The 19,531-nt window shown below is 46.1% G+C and overlaps 1 protein-coding gene and 1 long non-coding RNA gene across 6 annotated transcripts in view; one reads left to right on the top strand and one right to left on the bottom strand.

Moving 5' to 3' along the window:
• Window positions 1-16,706, top strand: part of LOC144981298 (trafficking kinesin-binding protein 1-like) — a 37,307-nt gene extending 20,601 nt beyond the window's left edge. For 3 of the 5 annotated variants that reach the window (XM_078932585.1, XM_078932521.1, XM_078932554.1), the window contains exons 2-16: window positions 1,944-2,257; window positions 2,380-2,568; window positions 7,780-7,856; window positions 7,931-8,047; window positions 8,118-8,212; window positions 9,348-9,456; window positions 9,533-9,611; window positions 9,686-9,816; window positions 10,701-10,775; window positions 11,123-11,334; window positions 13,280-13,498; window positions 13,579-13,916; window positions 14,035-14,214; window positions 14,343-14,430; window positions 15,795-16,706. In XM_078932585.1, coding sequence (XP_078788711.1) covers window positions 8,012-8,047; window positions 8,118-8,212; window positions 9,348-9,456; window positions 9,533-9,611; window positions 9,686-9,816; window positions 10,701-10,775; window positions 11,123-11,334; window positions 13,280-13,498; window positions 13,579-13,916; window positions 14,035-14,214; window positions 14,343-14,430; window positions 15,795-16,107 — 1,875 coding nt within the window. In that variant the 5' untranslated portion in view covers window positions 1,944-2,257; window positions 2,380-2,568; window positions 7,780-7,856; window positions 7,931-8,011 and the 3' untranslated portion in view covers window positions 16,108-16,706. Of the gene's footprint in view, window positions 1-1,943; window positions 2,258-2,379; window positions 2,569-4,554; window positions 5,036-7,779; window positions 7,857-7,930; window positions 8,048-8,117; window positions 8,213-9,347; window positions 9,457-9,532; window positions 9,612-9,685; window positions 9,817-10,700; window positions 10,776-11,122; window positions 11,335-13,279; window positions 13,499-13,578; window positions 13,917-14,034; window positions 14,215-14,342; window positions 14,431-15,794 lie in introns of all 5 variants that reach the window. The other 2 variants (XM_078932515.1, XM_078932618.1) reach the window with 2 other exon arrangements.
• Window positions 16,707-16,751: 45 nt separating this feature from the next.
• Window positions 16,752-17,431, bottom strand: LOC144984514 (uncharacterized). The gene is made up of 2 exons (XR_013648267.1): window positions 17,172-17,431; window positions 16,752-16,919 (listed from the first exon to the last, which is right to left on the bottom strand). It is a non-coding gene; the product is annotated as an uncharacterized LOC144984514 (long non-coding RNA).
• Window positions 17,432-19,531: the final 2,100 nt, after the last annotated feature.

The following is a 19,531-nucleotide window of genomic DNA, read 5'->3' as shown; positions in this document are numbered from 1 at the left end:
CAAAAATAAATCAACTTTTAATTTCCAGATTACTGATCATTTTTAAAACAAAGTACAAGTTTTCTGTTTGGTGGGGGATTAAGAATTTTCTCAGTTTCCTCCTGCCCGCAGATGTATATGTCTTCACAGCCACCTGCCCCTCCCAGCAGCTGTCTGAATGTTGAGCCCAGGCTTCAAGGTCAAAGCAGAAATTTCAGTTATGATTCGACCTAAGCCTGGAACAGTGGCAGCCTCAGTTCTGCCTCTGATCCGCTTCTGCTCTGTCCCTGCGCCGCCTTTGCTCCGTCTCGATTTTGCCTCTGCTCCGCTTCTGTTTCGCCTCTGCGTGTTGGGTTACTGTATTGTGATGTTGCCTGCCGCTCCACCATGTCCTCAGAGGATGTTCAGGATGTTTTTTCCTTTCAGAAACAGGTGGGGAAAAGAGCAGCAGACCCCTCTGCTGCCACTGCTTTGATTGTTGTGAAGTAATGTTTGATTCCGTCAGTGCGGTGGAGGTGCTCACCTCCTGATCGGGGTGCAAAGGTCTGTGAGTGCACAGAGCTGTGAATCAGATTGGCAGGGGGGGTTCCTGGCCAGAAACCAAAAACACACTCAGCAGATTGGATAGACTGCATGGGTCGGGGGTGTCAGCTGGCGTAGGTGGAGACACCTGTAAAGATAGTTAGTCGCAGGTCTGTCAGGACGGCAAACACACAGGTATGATTGCTGCCCCCCACCACCCTGGGAGCTTTGCTCTGTTGCTTTATCAGGCCTGTGCCACCCCCACCTCACCCTCTCAGCATGCTTTATTCACTGCAATAACAGGAGCCTGGTATCAAGTATCCTTTTGTCAGGAGGGGGAGGCCAGGCCGAGCTCCTGGTGGCTCTTTCAGCCGTGACGCAGAGGTGAAGACACCTTTCAGGCTTCAGTCTGCAGATGTTTCAGCAGCGTTTATCTCCACTTTCAGGTGGGGTTACCTCAGAGCACATCATTTTAGCATTTTAATACGTGGCTTTAAATGACATAAAAAATGTATCCTCGTCCGAGGAACCTCATCTATGTGCAGCTCTGATAGAGGAGACTTTGATCCACTAGAAGGGCCAAAGAAAGCCAAAATGAGGCTCCGATCAGGAACACTACTTTACCAGCTCCAAATCTGAAGAGGATTCATTCTTCAGTATTTCTGGAATTCAGACAAGCTTTCAGATGACGAACACGTCTGACTAAAACGCAGTAATCCATCCAACAACAGAACTCTGAGTGACTCATCTCCTAAACTTTAGGATCTTCATCTGAATCCTTTTCTTCAAACAAAAGGGATTCATGGAGCTAACGTTCAGGGAGCCCCTGACTTTCAGCAGATTTGAAGCATTTCAGCTTTGGAAATGTTTAAATGCTTTTAATTAAATCTGGAGGTTTTTCAAATGACCTGGATTTAACTTTTATATTGATTGTTGAATTGATTACATTCTGATATTAATATTGTTGCTATATTTCACTGCTTGTTTTTTTAATTTAGTATCGTAATTTTTACATGATTAATTTATGAACAACTTGACTCTGTGTTTGCTGCTATGAGCTGCAGTTATTCATTATGTTTTATTTGAGATTTTTTGTTATCATAATTTTGTTTTTTCTGTTTGATCCACTTCAGGGTTTCTGCATCTTGTTGAATTTAAAAAAGTGCTTTGTTTTTGGAAGAAAGCTCCCTTAGAAATAGTCTTTATGAATTGTTGGTTACTGGATGCTGCTGGTTTGCTGCTGCTTCAGGCTCTGAGAAATGGCTTTAAAAGGAATCCCGGTTCGTGTCGGTTCTGGCTCATTTTCTCAGTTTCTATAGCGGATTACTGAGTGTTTCACTGAAGAAGTGAGCAAAAAGTAAAGTTTAGAAATGAATTTAACTGACTTATGTGCTGCTGAATTTTGGTGACCTTTGTGTGTTTTGCTCCAACCCCCCCTGCAGGAGCTGTGAGAGTCCAATGCCCCGCACACATTTGTTCCCCCTTGGAGCATTCGGAGGACACTCACATCTGAGTGGATCTTCGCCCTGAACCCTCCACTGCACCCTGCACTCTCTCCATCTTCTAGCCTGGTTTTCTGCTCCCTCCCTGCACAAACGGGCCCATCTGGACCCCCAGTCAGCCTCCTCCCTCGGTGAGGGGCAGCGGGAGTCACTGGCGGCCCTGGATGTGGACCTGCAGCCCCTTCAGCATGGCTCAGTGGGGGACCTGAGTGACGCGGGACAGCAGTCCCACCATGACGCGTCCACACTAACCGGTAAATGACTCTGTAGGAGCGTAAGGTAACCAGCAGAGGGCAGTGCTTTACAGCATTCTAACTGCAACTTTTACTGTGTCCCCCCCCCCTTTGTGCGTTGTGATTACCCCCCACCTTCCTAGACCTTTGCTCTGACCTGCCAGAGCTGGAGATCGTCAGCCTCTTATCAGAAGGTCAGCCCAACTACACTCTCCGAGCAGACAGTGTGTTTGGATATGACAGTGAGGACTGGCTGCACACCCCCCTGCTGCCGCCGCAGGTCGTCCTGGGACTCACCCACGAGCAGATCCAAGAGACGCTCAAGTACTTCTGTGAGTTCCCTCAAGCTGCTGAGTGTTAGTTCATGCTAACACTCAGGCTTTGCTGAAGAATCCAGAAACGTCTGGATGATTTCAGGAGAATAATAAACTCCATGGGAGCTCATTCAAATGGGACTCTGCTACAGGTCTTGGGGGGGATGGCATTGTTGAAAAAGCAGGTTATTTAGGAGAACTCCACTGTCAGGGGTCCATGAGTAGATCTGGGTCAAAGTCAGATGGAAGAGAAGGAATTCATGAGGAGCTACTGGATGTTTCTCCCAGTTCATTCATGGGGTCATGGGGTCATGCCGTTTCATGCGTAGGACGTAAATCTGTATTCAACCCAGAGGGTTAGAACCTCCACGTCGCCCAAACGTCCTCAGACTGTTCAGTGAACAAGGGGAAGTGCTGCACCATGGTAACCATGGTAACCGTGTCCAACTGTTCTTACACCTGCAGCAGCTTCACGTTCGAAATGAGCTCATTTATTGAAAAAAGTAATATGTTAATATGTTTCTGTTGACTTGTGGGATTTGAAAGACTCAAGAGAAACGTTTAATGGAGTCAAAGGACAGAATGTGGGGAAAAAAGCCTTCACGGTTACAGAAGGAGGGGCTGCAAATAAGCACAGAAGTGCAAAAACCCTGTTGGTTACAGGTAGAAGTTGTCTTGTGTTGCAGACTTGTGTTGGACTTTCATGTGCGTTTCCTGCAGCAGAAGATGCTCCTCGTGTGTCTTTTTTATCACAATGGAATGACTGAAGTGTTGGAGTTGATGATTAAACTGTGGAGACTCTGCTGTTCAGAAGATCATCTGAACCTGAACTTAAAAAAGAGAAAATTCCTGCAACTAAAACGATTTTGCTGGAGCTTTTTCGTCCTGTCCTCTATGCAGGGTTTTTCTTGGTGGTCTTCTTCATCTCTAAACAGGAAGGTCTTTATTTTTTCATCCCTCATGGTTTGTTGTTCCAACATGGTGCAGAACCCTGTGATAACACACGTTGACGTCTTTCAGATTAACAGAATTCATTTCTAGTGTTGTCAAAGGCAGACAGGAAGTTCCTCCTTTTATTTATAACTTTAATTTGGAGCCCCCCCCAACAGACAGCCACACAAAAGCCTCTTTTGTAAGACAATGATGTCAGATGTCATCAAGCCAATTAGCCTTTTGTGTGCTGGAGTCCTGAGCAGGTTAATCTGAAGGTCCGCGGGCTTCGCCGTGACGGCACAGCGGCTCCTTAGAACAAAGGTCGTCCGGATGTCATGAAGTGAAATCACCAAAGCCCTGAATAAACTGGAAGTTACTTCTTTAACATGGGAAAATGTGTGATCCATGTCGTTATCCTTTATTTCTCCACTTTTTAGAGTAAAATACATCAGGAATAAACAAATGTAACCAAACAAAGAATATCATTTCTGTTTCTTTTGGATCCAAACTTGTGGACCTCACATCTCAGGTTAAATCACAAACCAGAGCATTCGGACTTCATCCACGCCGCTCACCGACGAGCGGCTCTGTCCTTCAGGAGCAGAAAATGCGAAACGGTGAAAGGAGACCCTACAGATGGGAAAGTTGTGTCTGGCGTCTTTGGCCTGCCGAAAAATTCATGAGGATGTTAAATATTTGATAGGAAGACTCTCCTGCATCTGTATTCCTGCTGAAAGAGCAAACATTCAAACTGTTTGAACCTTTTAAAAAAATATCTTTTTTCCTCCAGACTGTGCTATTTAATAAAAAGACGGCTGTCAAATCAGTGAGTAGGGAGGACGGCTGGTTGCTTTGGTGTGAATCATTCAGGCTGCTGGAGGGTTCTGTGTGAACTGGAAGCCTCCATCAGCTCTGTCTGCAGTGTTGGAACCTCCTGCGTCTGTTGCTTGTGGAGCAGCCCAACACATTAGTGGAGCATACCATCTTTTAGCCTTCGCAGGGGGGTGGAGGGGGCTTTCTGCAGCCTCCTGTTCAGCTGCATCCCACTCTGACTGATGTCTGCACTTACAGGGACATTTCCATCATCTCCCAGCGACCAGAAAATCAAACTGGCTTTTGGATCTCTGGGTTAACACGTGGCTTCCTTCTTCACCTTCCTCCTCCTCCTCCTCCTGCTTTTCTTACCCGGTAGTCCAGCGTGGCCAGGTGAAGGGAGGCGGGCGTGACGACAGATGGAGGGATTATATGTCAGACAGTGACGCACACACGCAGACCAGCACAGGCTGCTTCAGCAGAAACATGCTGCATTCCTGCAGCGCCGGCTCTCCGTAGCATCCGCAGACCGCCTCCCACCCCCCCAATTCAAACGGGGTGCCTTTCTCTGGAGTCAGGATGGAGGTGTGGAGCTCCTCGGCGTCTGAGGAGGACGAGGATGAGAGGAGCATCTCCAGTTTTGCTGAAGAAACTGTGGACGAGGCGAAATGTCTCAATAACAAAAACAGCAATAATAACAACAACAACAAGGACAACCTTTGCAGGGAGGTGACCCAAGGTGAGATGCAGCGGTATGTGTGATGGGGGGCGTGCAGCGGGCATTCTGAAGACTCACTGAGAGGGGGGTGCACCTGTGTACGTTAAGGCTTCTGTCTGTCTTCCAGTTTCAAGGTGTTCAGGTTGATTGTGGTTGAAGGTCACAGAGTCTAACCACCTGCGCAGCTCCACGCAGCTCTGCGCAGTTCCTACCGTCTCTGCTTCGTCTTCAGGCTTCATCAGAAATATTTAAAATCAGGAAAACAACATTTTTGACTTTTTTCATAAACTGTTGTGATTCTGATGTATTTCAAGTGGAATTTAAAGTCCATGTGAGAAACCATCATTTGCTTCAGGTCAGTTAGAATCCAGAACAATCGTCACATCTGCATCCAGATGATGAAGGAGATCACAGCTCCAGCTTTCAGGAGTCTTCCTGTGGGAATGTGACTGCTGTGTAGAGAAACTCAGCTGAAAAGTCTCTTTTCAGAATGTTTTTCTAAATATCTTAGACGACACCCCCACCTAACAGCTTGTCATGCTCCAGGTGGGGCCACCAAAAACAGACGTCATAAGTCTGAGAGGTTAATCCACAGAGGAGCTGTAGGTTAAGAGTTCACAGTTCCTGCCAAGATTTATCTTCAGCCAGACCCTGAAACTTCCTGATCTCTGCAGAGCAGGCTTCTCCTATGGGGGGGGGGGGGGGGGGGGGGGGGGGGGGGCCTTCACTTTGGTGGTGGAGGTGCTCAGGTGTTTTTCCCTCACTACCTGAACTGCCTCTCGGTGTGTGTGACTCTGCCAACAGACCTTCTGGTTTTAGCTCCGTAAACCTGCAGACACTCTGAGGACTGATGAGCAGCATCTGATTACTGTCGTGTAATTTATAGAACTGGTGTGGCTGGACCGTTGAGCAGATCAGCAAACTGCATCATTTAGGAGGAACTCCTCTGGTTCATCCCTATTGATTATGCATATGCCATCTTTGGGTAGTTTTTTGTTGTAGTACCACGTGACTTTCAGTGGTAAACAGAGCTTCTTCCGGTTGTACAGTGTACAGAGCTTTTTAAAATTTTGCCTGACTTTAAGTGGATGATCTTATCCGAGAGTCCCAGACTATTTCAGATCTTTTTGGTCTCAGACAATTTTAGACTTTTTCAAACTCTTTCAGGATCTTTCAGACCATTTCACACACTTTCAAACTCTTTCAGACCACTTCAGACTGTCTCAGACAGTTTTAAATCATTTCAGACCCTTTCTGGCTCTTTCATGCATTTTATACCATCTCAGACTGTTTCAGACCCGTTCAGGGTCTTTCAGAACATCTCAGACCATCTCAGACTGTTTTGGATCATTTCAGACCCGTTCAGGCTCTTTCAGACCTTTCATGCCTTTCAGATCAGTTATCTTGTTAAACTCTAAACACCGTCTGTCAGGGCTTCTTGATTTAGACATTAATGATGTGAGCTCTTGGAACCAATTTTTAAGCAGGCAGAGTTGATCCCTACAGATCTGATCTGATCTGAAGGATCTCCGTCCAGGAAATAACAGAAAGTAAAGAGCAGGAAGTTCTTCAGTTCAGATGCCTGCAGCTGGCATTAAAAATGTCTTTCATTCTGAGCCTCAACCAACAAGAAAATAAACGTTATCCAAGTTTGTATAAATAAAAATATGATAAAAGGAGGCGATATTGTCTCTCAGACCAGTTTTTCTGCCACTCATCCTGAAATCTTTACTGAAATTTTCAGTTTTTTTAGATCTGCTAAAAACTGTGGAGGTGGTTTTCTGGATGAGCTCCTTCATGTGACTTTGGGTTTATGAGTGAGGAGAGGGTCCAAAGCAGTCTGACATGTCATTATCTTTAGCAACTGACTGAACGGAAATACTCTGACCCTTTTCACCACGGAAACCTTTAGGCAGACACAAACAAAGCATATGGAAACAAAGTCTGGCCCCCCTCTGAGCCATTCTGGTGTCCAGAAGAACGAGGTCTTGGCTAGTGTCTTATCTGGGCTAAAAGGGATCAGGCTAAGAGGATCAGGATCCTTTTGGTCCCTCAGCAGAAAGAGGAGGGACTTCTCTACGACAGAAGCAGGACTTCCGAGGTGCAGCAGGTGGACTTTGAGAAGATGCTGGAGATGTGGGACGCTGACAAAGACTCTTCTGCTTCTGAACAGCATATTAAAGCACATCTCTTTACCATTTTTAAATGTCTTTTAAGACCATCTTTAGTTGTTTTTGAGATATTTTTTGCAAAACATTCACTTTATTATCTCTCTTAACCCTTTATTGATTTTAAAAAAATCTAACAGAGAAGTTTCAGCAGCTTCTCCTGCTGTTTTTTAAATTTTTTTAACCAACAAATGAGCTCAATTCATTTACCGTCATTTAGGTTTTGCAGCTCATGCTGTTGTTATTAGTAGGCTTTTCTCATAACTTTTTAGCTGGTACTCATTCTCTTCAAAAAATGGAGCTTCAAACAAAAACCTTGAAAGTTTTAGGAACAGCATCAGCTCTGGTTCTTGTAGTTCCTGGTCTTCAGAGACCAGCTTCAGCAGTCTGAGCTCTCAGGTATGATTAGACTGTCAATAGCGACTCTGCTGTGTTTACATCCGAGCTGTGGGCGCTGGTTCAGCAGCTGTTTGGGATGAAAAGGATTAGAAGAAGAGATCTGTCAAAAATATCCAAGCCAATTAGCAGCCTGCTTATCGTTTCCTTCCCCGTCACTTCATTCATCCTTTCTGCCCTGTCTATCCCCCCCTCCCCCAGTGCTGTGCTCCGATAGAGTGGGGCAGGTCACCAAGACGTACCATGACATCAAAGCGGTCACCCACCTGCTGGAGGAGGTGAGAGGTCACACACACACCCCCAGCTTGCTGTAGAAGACAACAGTCTCACGTCTCTTTTCCTGATGATGCAGAAAGAGCGAGATCTGGAGCTTGCTGCTCGGATCGGTCAGTCACTCCTGAAGCAGAATCAAGAGCTGACGGCACGAAATGAAATGCTGGACGAGCAGCTGGAGGTGGCGAAAGAAGAGGTAAGAGAGATGAAAAAGCAGAATGACCGTCGGCCAAAGCCCGCTTTTCTGATCCGCGTCTGTTTTGCAGATCGCACAACTTCGCCACGAGCTCTCCATGCGGGACGACCTCCTGCAGTTCTACGCCAGCACGGAGGAGCTGGAGAGCGCTCAGGCACACTCACCGTGAGCACACGCAGCACCACATGCGTTTCTGTAGCTCAAACTGCTTCATTAAGTAGAGGACCCCTCCCCAAACCAGGGAAAGAAACAGATTTTCACCCCCAAAAGACCCCCAAGGGACCAAAACACACAGATAAAGAAAACTAGTGCCATTCACACTGAAATTAAGTTGCACATAAACCACATTTTCAGGTCAACTAAATGACTAAATCAAGAAATGTAAAGAAAAAAAAGTACTAGAATGTAGAAAGGCTCATGAAGCTTTAGTGATCCTGAAGGTCAGGAGCTCCTTTGAGTACGAGCTCCGCCCCTGAGCTTTTGCTCCAATGTCCTCGAAGATTCTGCTGCAGAGTTTAGGAAATCCATGTACCGGCAGTTCCAGACGTTCCTGCTCTGATTCTTCAGCTTGTTTTAACCGTTCTGATGTTCTTGTAGGAGATTCCTGCCCGTTTTTGAATTTTCCTTAAACTTCTCAGTTTTTAAAAACTGTTCTTTTTTTGTTGTTTTGCCCAGAAAATTAATGAAACAATTGAACATTATTCAAACATTTTGTGCTCTATTACATCTAAGAATTCATCATTCAGATTATTTTAGCAGTCAATTCATCGTTAAAACAACTTTTAGCTATTTTTTAATAAACTTTTTAAGACATTTGATATATTTTGAGCCTTGTCAGAAATGTCTTTTTTGCTTTTTGAGTTATTTTATTCTTTTTCAAATATTTATTCAGAAAATTCTCCATTTTTCAGGCGTAGTTATCATGTCTTGTGGCATCTTTTTAGCATTTTAATATATTTTCCAACAACCCGGGGCTACTTTTAGATTCTATTATTTGACTTGGCAGCTTTAATTTCCTCCAGTCTGTTTGGCTGTGTCGCTTCTGAAGTTTATTCTTCATTTTGTTAGAAACTTACTGTTTTTTTGTATTTATTTCAGCTGCTAAGTTTCTTTTGCTGTTTAATCAAACTGGAGCAGATTCAGCTGTCTGTGGTATCACAGATGATGATTTATTTCCATTCCCTTTAACTTAAACCCCTAAGCCAAGTATACTCTACATGTATCAATTAAAAAGTTTAATCAGTGCTATTAAATGTAAGAATTCTGTTCATTTACTGTTTGATTTGTGTCTTTGATGCAGAATCAAAAGGAACGAATCGAGTGGATCTCTCAGCAGTTTCATCCACTACGACTTCCTGCAGAAGAAACTCAAGACTCTGGAGGAGGAGAACCACAAGCTCAGAGAGGAGGTGCTTTCTTTGTAGAAGCCTTTTTCATTGCAGTGTTGGAGTTTTTGTTTGAGGGCTGACCTTGATGTTCCTGCAGGCCAACGAGCTCTGCACTGAAACCACGAGCTACGAGGAGCAGGAGCAGGAGCTGATGATGGTTTGCGTGGAGGAGCTCTGTAAGTGCAGACATTTTTGTGTGAGACTGAACCTGAACGCAGCGCGACGTATTTATGGGACTTGTGCATTCCAGCGTCTGCCAACAAGCAGGTGGTGGATCTCTCAGAGGAGCTGGCTCGAAAGGTGGAGGACTCTCTGCGGCAGCAGGAGGAGATCAGCTCTCTGCTCGCTCAGATGGTTGACCTGCAGGCCCGCTGCAAAGGGGTGAGGGGGTAGGGGGGCTCTGACACTCTTACATCATCATCCTTTTGTTGAAATTCTCAGATCATCCCCAAAAGTCACTTTATGTAGAAAGAGGGAGGAATAGACGCGAGCTGCTACCTAGTTTTTAATCGTAGCTGGTTCAGCTTCTCCGTTCCTGAGCAGATGAACATGTCAGAAGATTCAGATTAGAGAGCACAGAGAGAACATTTCACGAGGGCTGAAATTTAAAACCGAGTCATCTGTAAAAGCTGCAGGGATGCTGAGAAATGATCTTCTTTGAAAAGATCAGTGAAGATGTGGTTCACAGTGACAGAAGGTCATTTTGAGCAGCCGAGGGGGGAGGAGTCTGATCAGCTGTGCAGCCTGGAGACGAGGTTCAGTGAAGACAATCCGCTGAGAAACGTCATATCACGTCAGAAACGTTTATCTGAAGTGATCCATCAGGATTAGAAGACAGGCGTTGCCCCCATCATGCCGAGTTTTTTCCATACAACCCTGTTTGGGGGCCAGAGCTACGATCTGCAGGCGCTGCAGCTGGTGAGGTATCAGTTCAGCAACGTTGTGATCCCAAAGAAGGAGGTGGTACCAGGAGATCGGGACCGCTGAGAGTCTTCAAGATGCTCCGATGAAGGAATGCAGCTGTGGACTAAACATGATGTTGCAACCTTTTTAGAGACAATGCAATAATGAACGTATGCTGTCATCAAAGGTCCAACAGCATATCAGAGAGACGGGGTATTTGCTTTGGGATGGACAGAGTGTGAACGTCTGTGGTCGCATCTCCCACACATTCATTTAAAGCTTCTGCTCTTATGCTTTTCATTTTTTTAAGGGTTGCGTGAGGTAAATTCCTGAAACAATGGATTCTTGCGTTTTCCCTGCAGCTTTCCCATGAGAATGAAGATCTGAGCCAACAGCTGAGCATCTGCAGAGAGGGCCAGGCCAAACTGCGGTCAGAGGTGAGGGTTCTGTTTGGTTCTAAACAGCAACATTTATGTAAACGCTCTCAGACAAAGAATGAACGAAAAACATCCTAATCTTGTAAAAATGAATTCAATTTCAATTGTTGTAATCCAACTATTTTCAAATTATTCTAATGAAGCTGAATGATTGCACTGGAGACACAAAGATGGTTGAATTTTAGTTAAAAAAAACTCTTAAGAACAGCAGGAATCCTGCAGACTGATAGAGGATATCTCTGTTTGGAGACATGGAACAAATCAGAGTTTTAAACTGTGTTTCTTTCATTTTGTCTGGTCATTAGACTTTGCTCTGAACTCAAGTGTTTGTCTCCCCCTGCCTGCAGCTCAAGGACTTGCAGGACAAATACTCAGAGTGTGAGGACATGCTCCACGAGGCACGAGAGGACATTAAGAACCTGCGAAACAAGAGTCTGCCCAACAGCACGGTGCAGCGGTACACGGCGCTGGCCTCTGTCCTCCCCATGGACTCTTTGGCAGCAGAGATAGAGGGCACCTTCCGCAAAGGCCTGGACACCCCCGTCCCTTCAGAGTACAGGTGAGGCTAAATCTGACAAGCTTTGGTGCAAACAAGCCCCCCCCCCAAAAAAAAAAAAAAAAAAGACAGGGGGAAAGCAACAACAGCAACTCTGAGGCAGAAGAGCTGTAAGGTTTGCTTCTCTTTAAGGTCACTCTTTGGATGACGATGGAAGACGACGCTTCACCTGTGATAAAAACAAGCTTCAGTTTGTGGGGGGGGGACTAAGAAGACAAACAGCTTTCCAAAACCGTCCAGGTTTCACATTCCTTCCACAAATGATGTAAAATCAAAGAGGAAACAAATGTCTCATGAGAGAAGTTACATGTGGAAATTGTCAATAAAAATAGTAAACAATTAAATTGAAGAAAAGCCAAACACAGAAATGCTTTTAGAAGGTTTCTTAGGAAGTGCCTCCAGAACACTGATGAGTTCCTCTGTCCCCTGAGGAAGAAGAGCCAGAACCACCAGCTTCAGACCCTTTAACCTGATGAAGAACCCAGACGTTACACCTCACCTAAAGCATCTACCCTGATTCTGGACGTTTTCTTTTGGTCTTCAGACCAAAAGCCAATCAGTCATTGGGCTAGCCCCCTCCTCCCTCTTCACCTCCCATCAAAAAAAAAGAAAGAAAACGGTAATGCAGAAAAACGATCTCTTAGGAAAAAATGATCATGCGATTGAGGGACCTTTGCTTTACTTGCAATAATGAAAAGATGCAACAAATCTGCTGTGGGAACCAAAGAAAAGTTTATGCAGAATTTGGATTCTTAAAATATCGATTCTCATCGAGGAAACCTTAAATCCATTTTACTACCAGTAATCTAAGAAACAGTTTCATTATAATTTAGGGAATTACTTTTGAAGTCATTAGTAATCTGGATTGTGTTGGTGTAAAAGGGATTCTGTGGAGGTTTGGCTCTCATCTGTGGTCTCACTGAAGACAAAGGGAAGATAAATGTCCAGATGTTCTGACAGGAGGAGACGACACAGATACCTTCCTTTGTGCTGAAGCTCCTGGAATGTAAATAACACACCTGATACCTTCCTTTCAGCCTTGTCCTCTCTGAGCTCCAGCTCCTGGGCTTCATATTCTTGCTTCCACTGTCTCTCGCTGTCTAGATTCCCCCTGGTTTTACTCATCTGCTGATGATCCTTTCTGAGAGCAAACAGCTTCTTCTTGAGGCTGTGAATCCTCTTTTCCCTTCTCCTTAACGCCTCCTCCTGCAGCTTAAATTTTTTCTGCAGTTCTTGTTGGAGATTTTCTTCTTTCCTTCCCTGGTTTGTGACTTTGACTCTAGGATGATGAATCCCATCTTAAAGCCTGTTCTTCTTCTCTGTCCTGAAGTGTTTTTCCCTTTGAACGGCTGCCACATCTCTCTCCAAACTCTGGATCTTTGTCAAAAAGAATCTGAGTCTCTCAGTTTGGAGCTCTCCCTGCAGCACCTCCGCCAACCCCCCCCCAGCCTGGTGTTGACATAGTACGGTGTTAGCATGTTCCCTGTGACTGAATGAAGAGCTTTTCTCAGTGCAGCCACCTCCGGTCTGCAGCCGGACAGCATCCAGGTACAGGAGCGCCTCCTTGTGGCTTCCTCTGGAAAAGCAAAATTAGAAAAAACGTTCAACCTTTGAAGTTTATGGAATCTGCTCGTTTATAGTGAAATAAAGCATGATAATGGAACAGATTTCCTCCAGATCTACCAGATTTAGGCTTTTTATTTATGTTTTTATTTTTAAGTCCCAGGTTTTAACCCATAACTGCCATTCCCAGAGGAGAACTTGGCTAGGAGGCGCTTTAAGGTCCTAACTGACTTGCTTCTCTGCTTCTGCTCTTCATGCTGGCTCTGTGAAGATGCGGTTGTTGGATCAGCAGCAGTTGGATCACAGTTGAAAACTTCAGGCGTTTTTGTCCAAAGGGTTGATTCCTTGGAGCAGAAAGAACCTGAACCTGTTCTTCCTCTGGCAGGAACCACCCGTGGCGTGTCTTTGAAACGGTAAAGATGGCCAACAAGGCCGGGAGGCCTCGGTCTCGGTGCCACTCGCCGTTTCTGCCGGGCTCCAGCCCCCCGTCTGCCTCCTGCAGCCGCACCAGCACCCCCAGAACCAGCTACTACGGCTCAGACAACGTCAGCCCCACACTGGAGGACAAGGCCGGCTCTGCTCAGGCTGCTAAGGAGGACAGCAGGTGAGCCCACGGTCACTTCTTCCTGGAGGTTTGTCTGAGGCCTTATCGTGGATCTGAAACCAGCATCCTCTCTGCCTTAGTGCTAGTGGGCCAAAGCGTTTGGGTCAGCCAGGCACCCCGGGAGGTCAGGACCTGGAGGCGGCGCTGCGCAGCCTTTCCGCCCGCCAGCAGAACCACGCGTCCGACCGGCCTTTTTTCGACGTGGAGCGGGAGCGGAAGCTGCACGCCCTAGCGACAGACTGTGGGGGAGGGGACGGCTCCAGCGGCTTCCTTACCCCCAACGACAGCCTGGCCTCAAGTCCAGCAGCCTCCACAGGCACCAACTACTCCAACGGCAGCTCTCAGCACTCCTGCGGCTCCTCTGGAGGATCCAGGTCCTACTTGCCCGACCGACTGCAGATTGTTAAACCACTGGAAGGTAAGGGGTGTGTATGTGTGTGTTTGTGTGTGTGTGCGTGTGTGCAGATGAAAGGTCGTGCCCTCTCTCCGTGAACCTTCAGCAGCAGTGAACACACAGTCCTCTCCTCCATCATCAGGCTCGGTGACTCTACACCACTGGCAGCAGCTGGCTAAACCAAACCTGGGGGGCATCCTGCACCCGCGGCCGGGTGTCCTGACTAAAGACTTCAAGGAGCTTGAGGTGGACGTCCAGCACGTGTACAGCCTGAATGACCTGGAGGAGGACGAACCGGAGCTGGACGGAGCGCGTGCTGCGGGTGGGTCAGCTGTCCGTGCATGCAGATGCCCCCCCTTCAGGGGCTTCATGTTCTGCAGATCAACCATGACTTTGACCTTTTTAGAGCCCATCCTCATCCTTCTGTCTCTCCCTTCATCATCCTCACAGTCTCTCCATTGGGTCTTCCTCATAACCTCCCCCCTCATGCCATAGCTGCCCACAAACGCTCCCCCCTCATTCCCTCCTTCTCCACCCGGTAAGAGCTGCATGTCTCCTTGAAGGATTTTATTCGTGTCTTTCTTCACTTTATATCAAGATTTCTAAGAAAATCTGCTGCTGCAATGTGAAGCGGGGGGCGGGGATTGAAGTGGGGGGCGGGGACAGTTTATTCCCAGGACAGGCGGGGCAGGCCGATGTATCTCAGCTTAGCCCAACAGTAGCTGGGACAGGCTTTGGCAGTACCATAACCCCAAAAAGAATATCGTGGGTTATGAAAATATGAGAAAAAAAAACAAAATCAGAAAGCTAATTAGCTAAAGTAGGCTCGTCCACCGACAAGAAAGAAAGAAAAGAAAGAATTTGGTTATTCTGATCCTATACGGATTCTTACTGCCGAAACAGTCGGCTGCCAGTAAGCCTACTTTAGCTCCGAGTGTTTAGCTCAGCTCTTTTTGTTTCGTTACCCTCTTTAATATCAACCAATTTTGACAGACATGCAGCAGTTTTTTAAACGCCTAATAAACAGAGTGGTAGATCCGCTAGTCCTTTATCAACTGTTTTCCACCTCATCTTGGTGGAAAGTCGTATTAAATACAGACATGCCAAACGTAAATACTTTCCTTCTTGACAGATTCCTTACCCCATTAACATCTAAACTGGCTCAGTGGCCTTGTGGTAGAGTGTCCGCTCTGTGACTGGCAGGTTCAAATCCAGGCCGTGTCATACCAAAGACTCTAAAAATAGGACCCAGTGGCTCCCTGCTTGACACTCAGCACACACCTAGGTGTGTGATAGGTGTGTGACAGAGTGGGACTTTAACTTTAATCTTCCACAAAGATTCCATGTTGATGGGAACGTTGTGAAACTCTGTTGCATGCATCTCAAACATCTCAAAGCGATGCTGCACGAGAGGCAGAGAGTTTTCAGTCCCAACCTGTACCTGAAGAACGGGTGATGTTTCTCTGCCATAGACTGACGGGTTCTCAAACGGGTCACCAGGAGGCTTCCTGCAGAACCCTTCATCCTGCTCACTTTGGATCTGGATGTTGCTTCATGTTCATCAGTTTCCTCCCTGATCTCCTGTGTTTTGATGGACTTCTTTACTATTTATTTGTATTCATTTTTTTTCCAAAGTTTTAAGGAAGCGACTCTCTTTTTAATAAATGTAAAATATTTGTACTCATGAAGGAATCCAATTTTTTTATTCTTTTAGTAAAATATGTATTATTTCTGTTGCTGTATTTTGTTTTTTTACTTTGTCACGTATTTTTTATTTTTGCGATGTATTTTTTATACTGAAACAATGATGCATGTTTTTTTTTGATCTTTAGTGTTTCTCACTAAGTTTCCATGTTTGTTGTTTTTTTTTGTCCACTTTTTCATCACTGGTTTGTGTTTCAGGCTTCGCTCTCTCAGCCTGCCGTCTCTTTGGAACCGTGAACACGTGAGCCCCTCCTACCCGCCGGCTGCCCCCCCCCTGGGACTCCTGCAGCTTTTGAAGCAGCGTGGCATCTCAGCCTCCCCGCATCCACTCAGCGACTGGCGCCACGAACCGCGGGCCGCACGGCCCACCGTGGAGGACAAGGGGGGAGGGAACTCTTTTAGCCTGAACTTGGTGGAGAAGCTCCAGAACCTTGGGCTGCACAGAGTGGCAGCGTGGGGGATGATGAATCGATGGGGAGGAGGGAGGGAGCAGCATCCTCCCAAAGTGTAAACCCCCCCCCCCCCCCCCCCCCCCCCCCCTGCAGGACCCCCACAGTCAGTCTGTGTCAGAGCCCCACAGGAGTGCTGATGATGGTGCTTCTCTGGACATACCCCCCCGATCATCCTTTAATACTTTGTGTTGTGGACGTGCTTTTACCGTTTTCACATTGCTGCTTTTAAAAAAAGTCGAGACTCTTGTTGCTTTTAGTTTTCAGAGCCATATGACCATCCTTTTGGTTTCTGGGACCCCAAAACTTGGGTGAGTCCCCTCCACCTGCACTTAAACTGGCTTGGGTCACAGGGAAATGACCCCCACCCCTACCAAAAAAAACCCAAAGCAGTCCTCTGCCCTGCGGCCGGCAGAAGACTGCGCGCAAACCTGCGTCTGTGTTTGAAATCGCATGTCATTTGTCTGCGGTGTTCTGTTTGAAAACAGTTTTTAGACGTCATGCCGTCTTTCCGAACACTCGGCTGTAGGAAAAAGGCATAGGATACTGTGGATTTAAAGGGAAACCGACTCCAGCCCCCACCCCCCCACACACACCTCTGCTGTAGTCTGAGAGCTGTGAGTGTAAACTGTAGCACCTGTGAATAAAGCTCTTCAGTGCAGCTCAGAGTGTGAGTCTTCTCTCAGTCAGCACACAGAGTCCAGACTGCTGTCAAACTTTTATTCTGAAAGGCTGCAAGCATTCAGTTTCTGTACAGTCCGATCAAAAATGGACCCACAAGGTCGTCGCCGGTGGCCTCATTCTGCGTCCCTCCTCCCAAAGTCCAGCCAGCCCCGGTAGTCCCGATCCGACATGCAGTCAGAGTTCATCACCTCTGCGAACAGACCAGTCCTACATGAACCACACAGACAACAGCGCTCCAGAACTCAGCAGATGGGTTCCCAAACACTCCTTCCCCCTTATGTCTACCTCTGCTCAAGGTTCAGTTTTGAAAGAATGACCCATGAAGGTCCATTTTTCTCTCTTTTGAGACACCAGTTCTGCTAGATTTTTTCAACCATCAGAACTGGTTTGTGAAGGAAACTGTGATGAATCTGACGGAGAAGCTCAGACCTGCTGCACGTACCTGACAGGGCCTGCACGATCTGCTTGGTCATCATTTCCCGTTCATCCTCTGTCAGGTGCGCCCGCCTCCGCTCTCGGGTGGCTACCCTCATCCTGCCGGTTGGCTCCGCCCCTTTGTGAGCCAGGGCCCCGGTCCCCCCGTCTGCCTTAGCCGGGGAGGCCGAGCTGGAGACCAGCAGAACCACCAGGAGGGCAAAGAGAAGAGCAGTTTTCCCTGACATGGCTGCCTAACCGCAGAGAGAAGATGATGGTCTGCTGCTCCAGAGCGGACGGCTTTTAAAGCTCTGCCTGACTGATAACAGAGTATCGGATTGATCTGGAGATGCATGCTGGGAAAGGAAGTGTGCAAAGTAAACACTACAGTTGTAAGTGCAGAAAAGCCTATAAATCTACTTTTTGCTGCAGCAACCGTAAAACTACTCGATGTGTTTACAAAAGAAATCCAATTTTCCAACACAAAGGAGGTGATGAGAGCTGGAGGGTAAAGAGAAACACCTTCAATAAAATATCCTTCAGGTCAGGTTTATGAAAACATCTGCTTAAGAAGAAAACAAGACAATTCTCTGAGAAGTGTTGTGTCTGTTGTGTTCTGTCTGTGGTTCAACCGTCAGATCTGCTTGTTTTTGGCATTGATGTTCATTGGAAAGATCTGGATTGACTTGGACTTTAACAATCAGGTGTGATGTTCCTGTGTGAGTCTGTGTGAGCTGAAGCGGTTCACCTCCTCCTCCTCCTCCTCCTCCTCTCACAGCGTGAATGGTACTTTCCAGATGACGCCTTTCACCCCTTTTAGTTCAATATTGGACAGTAATTTACACGCAGTACTGATTTTCTTGAGCTTCCGCTGACGGGCTCGGATGTTTCTCATGCAACAGAAAAAAACAGAACATGAAGTTCTTCAGAACTTTAGCACACACAACTGTTACATTAAACATAAGCAGTTTGCAGGATTTCAGTAACCAGCATTAAATCAGAAGAAACATTTCTACTGAGATTTTGATTGTTGACTGATTCATTACTTCATTCTTACATATGAAAAAGTTCAAACATCACCTGCATGACTGAATACATGAATGAAATACAGGCTCGCTCAGTGGCCTTGTGGTAGAGTGTCCGGCCTGAGACTAGAAGGTTGTGAGCTCAAAACCACGCTCGAGTCGTACCAAAGACTAAAAATGGGATTCAATGCCTCCCTTCTTGACACTCAGCATTAAGGTTTGGAATGGGGTGTGGGGGGCTTTGAACTACCAAATGGGTCCCAATATGTCTGCAGCTCACCGCTTCCTCAGGGGATGGGTCAAATGTGTGTGACAGCTAATAGGACTGTAACCCTTGTGCTATCTTAGATGACCCCACCCTTACATTGACGTGTTCTCCCTACCATGACAAAGGTGGATAAAGGTGGAAAGATTTCATGTAATCCATGGACACCAGTGAAGATCACAAATCATTGAAGAAAAAAGGTTCAGAGCACTGTATAGTGGGTCTAGATGACCCAACTCCCAATGTTAACGTGCCTAGGATAGCACAAGGGTTAAATTGAAACTTAATAATAGCTAAATCAGACTTTTCTACTTCATTCTTATGAAGATTATTTTTTGTACTTTACAAGGCAACAATTTTTCATTTTTTAAATGTAACATTTTTTTTGAAACGCCACCCTTCTTTTTGCTATTTTTCTTTTTTTTTGTTAATTTTATGGATTCAGATTTTGAATTTTCGTGATCTTATAGTGTGGTTGGCTTCGTGTAGATTTGTTCTCGCATATGAAAACCTGCTTTTGTTTTTGTTGCTTTCTCCTTGTTTTTTCCTTGCTTCACCCTCTTCATCACAGATCTCCTCTTCCTTCTCCTTTTTCTGTTTTTTCCCCTTAACTTTCAGCAGCTCTTGAAATGAAACTGCCTCATTCTTACTTCTGTTCTGATTTGTTTGCTCTTTTTAAAAAAAAGCTTGAAATGAACAGGGATGACATGTTGCTGTAAAAACCATGAAGCCTGCAGGTCTTTGACAGCAGAAGAGTCTTGGTGTCTGCAGATGGACAGAAGCTCAAACCTGTGAAGATTTCCCGTCTAATCGTAGGACGTCAAAGAGATAAAAGCAAATGTTTGACAAGCGTGCAATTTGGAGACACGCCCACACTCTAGTCTGAAAGCAGTGCATATAATGGAGGGAGTGTTCCTGTTCTACCTGTTACCCCCCCCAGACACACACATATGCTTTCTGAGGGCGGCTGCAGAGCATTTCTCACAGGTGAATGCTCAGATTAGATCTCAGACTGTTTGTCTGAATCACATTCTGTTCTCACAGGAACCTGACCAATGGGCGAGCAGCATTGAGTTACTATCACTGTCACATTTACTT

The sequence above is a fragment of the Oryzias latipes genome, chromosome 1 (assembly GCF_053564925.1).
Source record: "Oryzias latipes strain Hd-rR chromosome 1, Olatipes_Hd-rR_3.1".
Lineage (NCBI taxonomy): Eukaryota > Metazoa > Chordata > Actinopteri > Beloniformes > Adrianichthyidae > Oryzias > Oryzias latipes.
The sequence above is the reverse complement of the archived record's forward strand: the minus strand, read 5'-3'. Positions and strand labels throughout refer to the sequence as shown.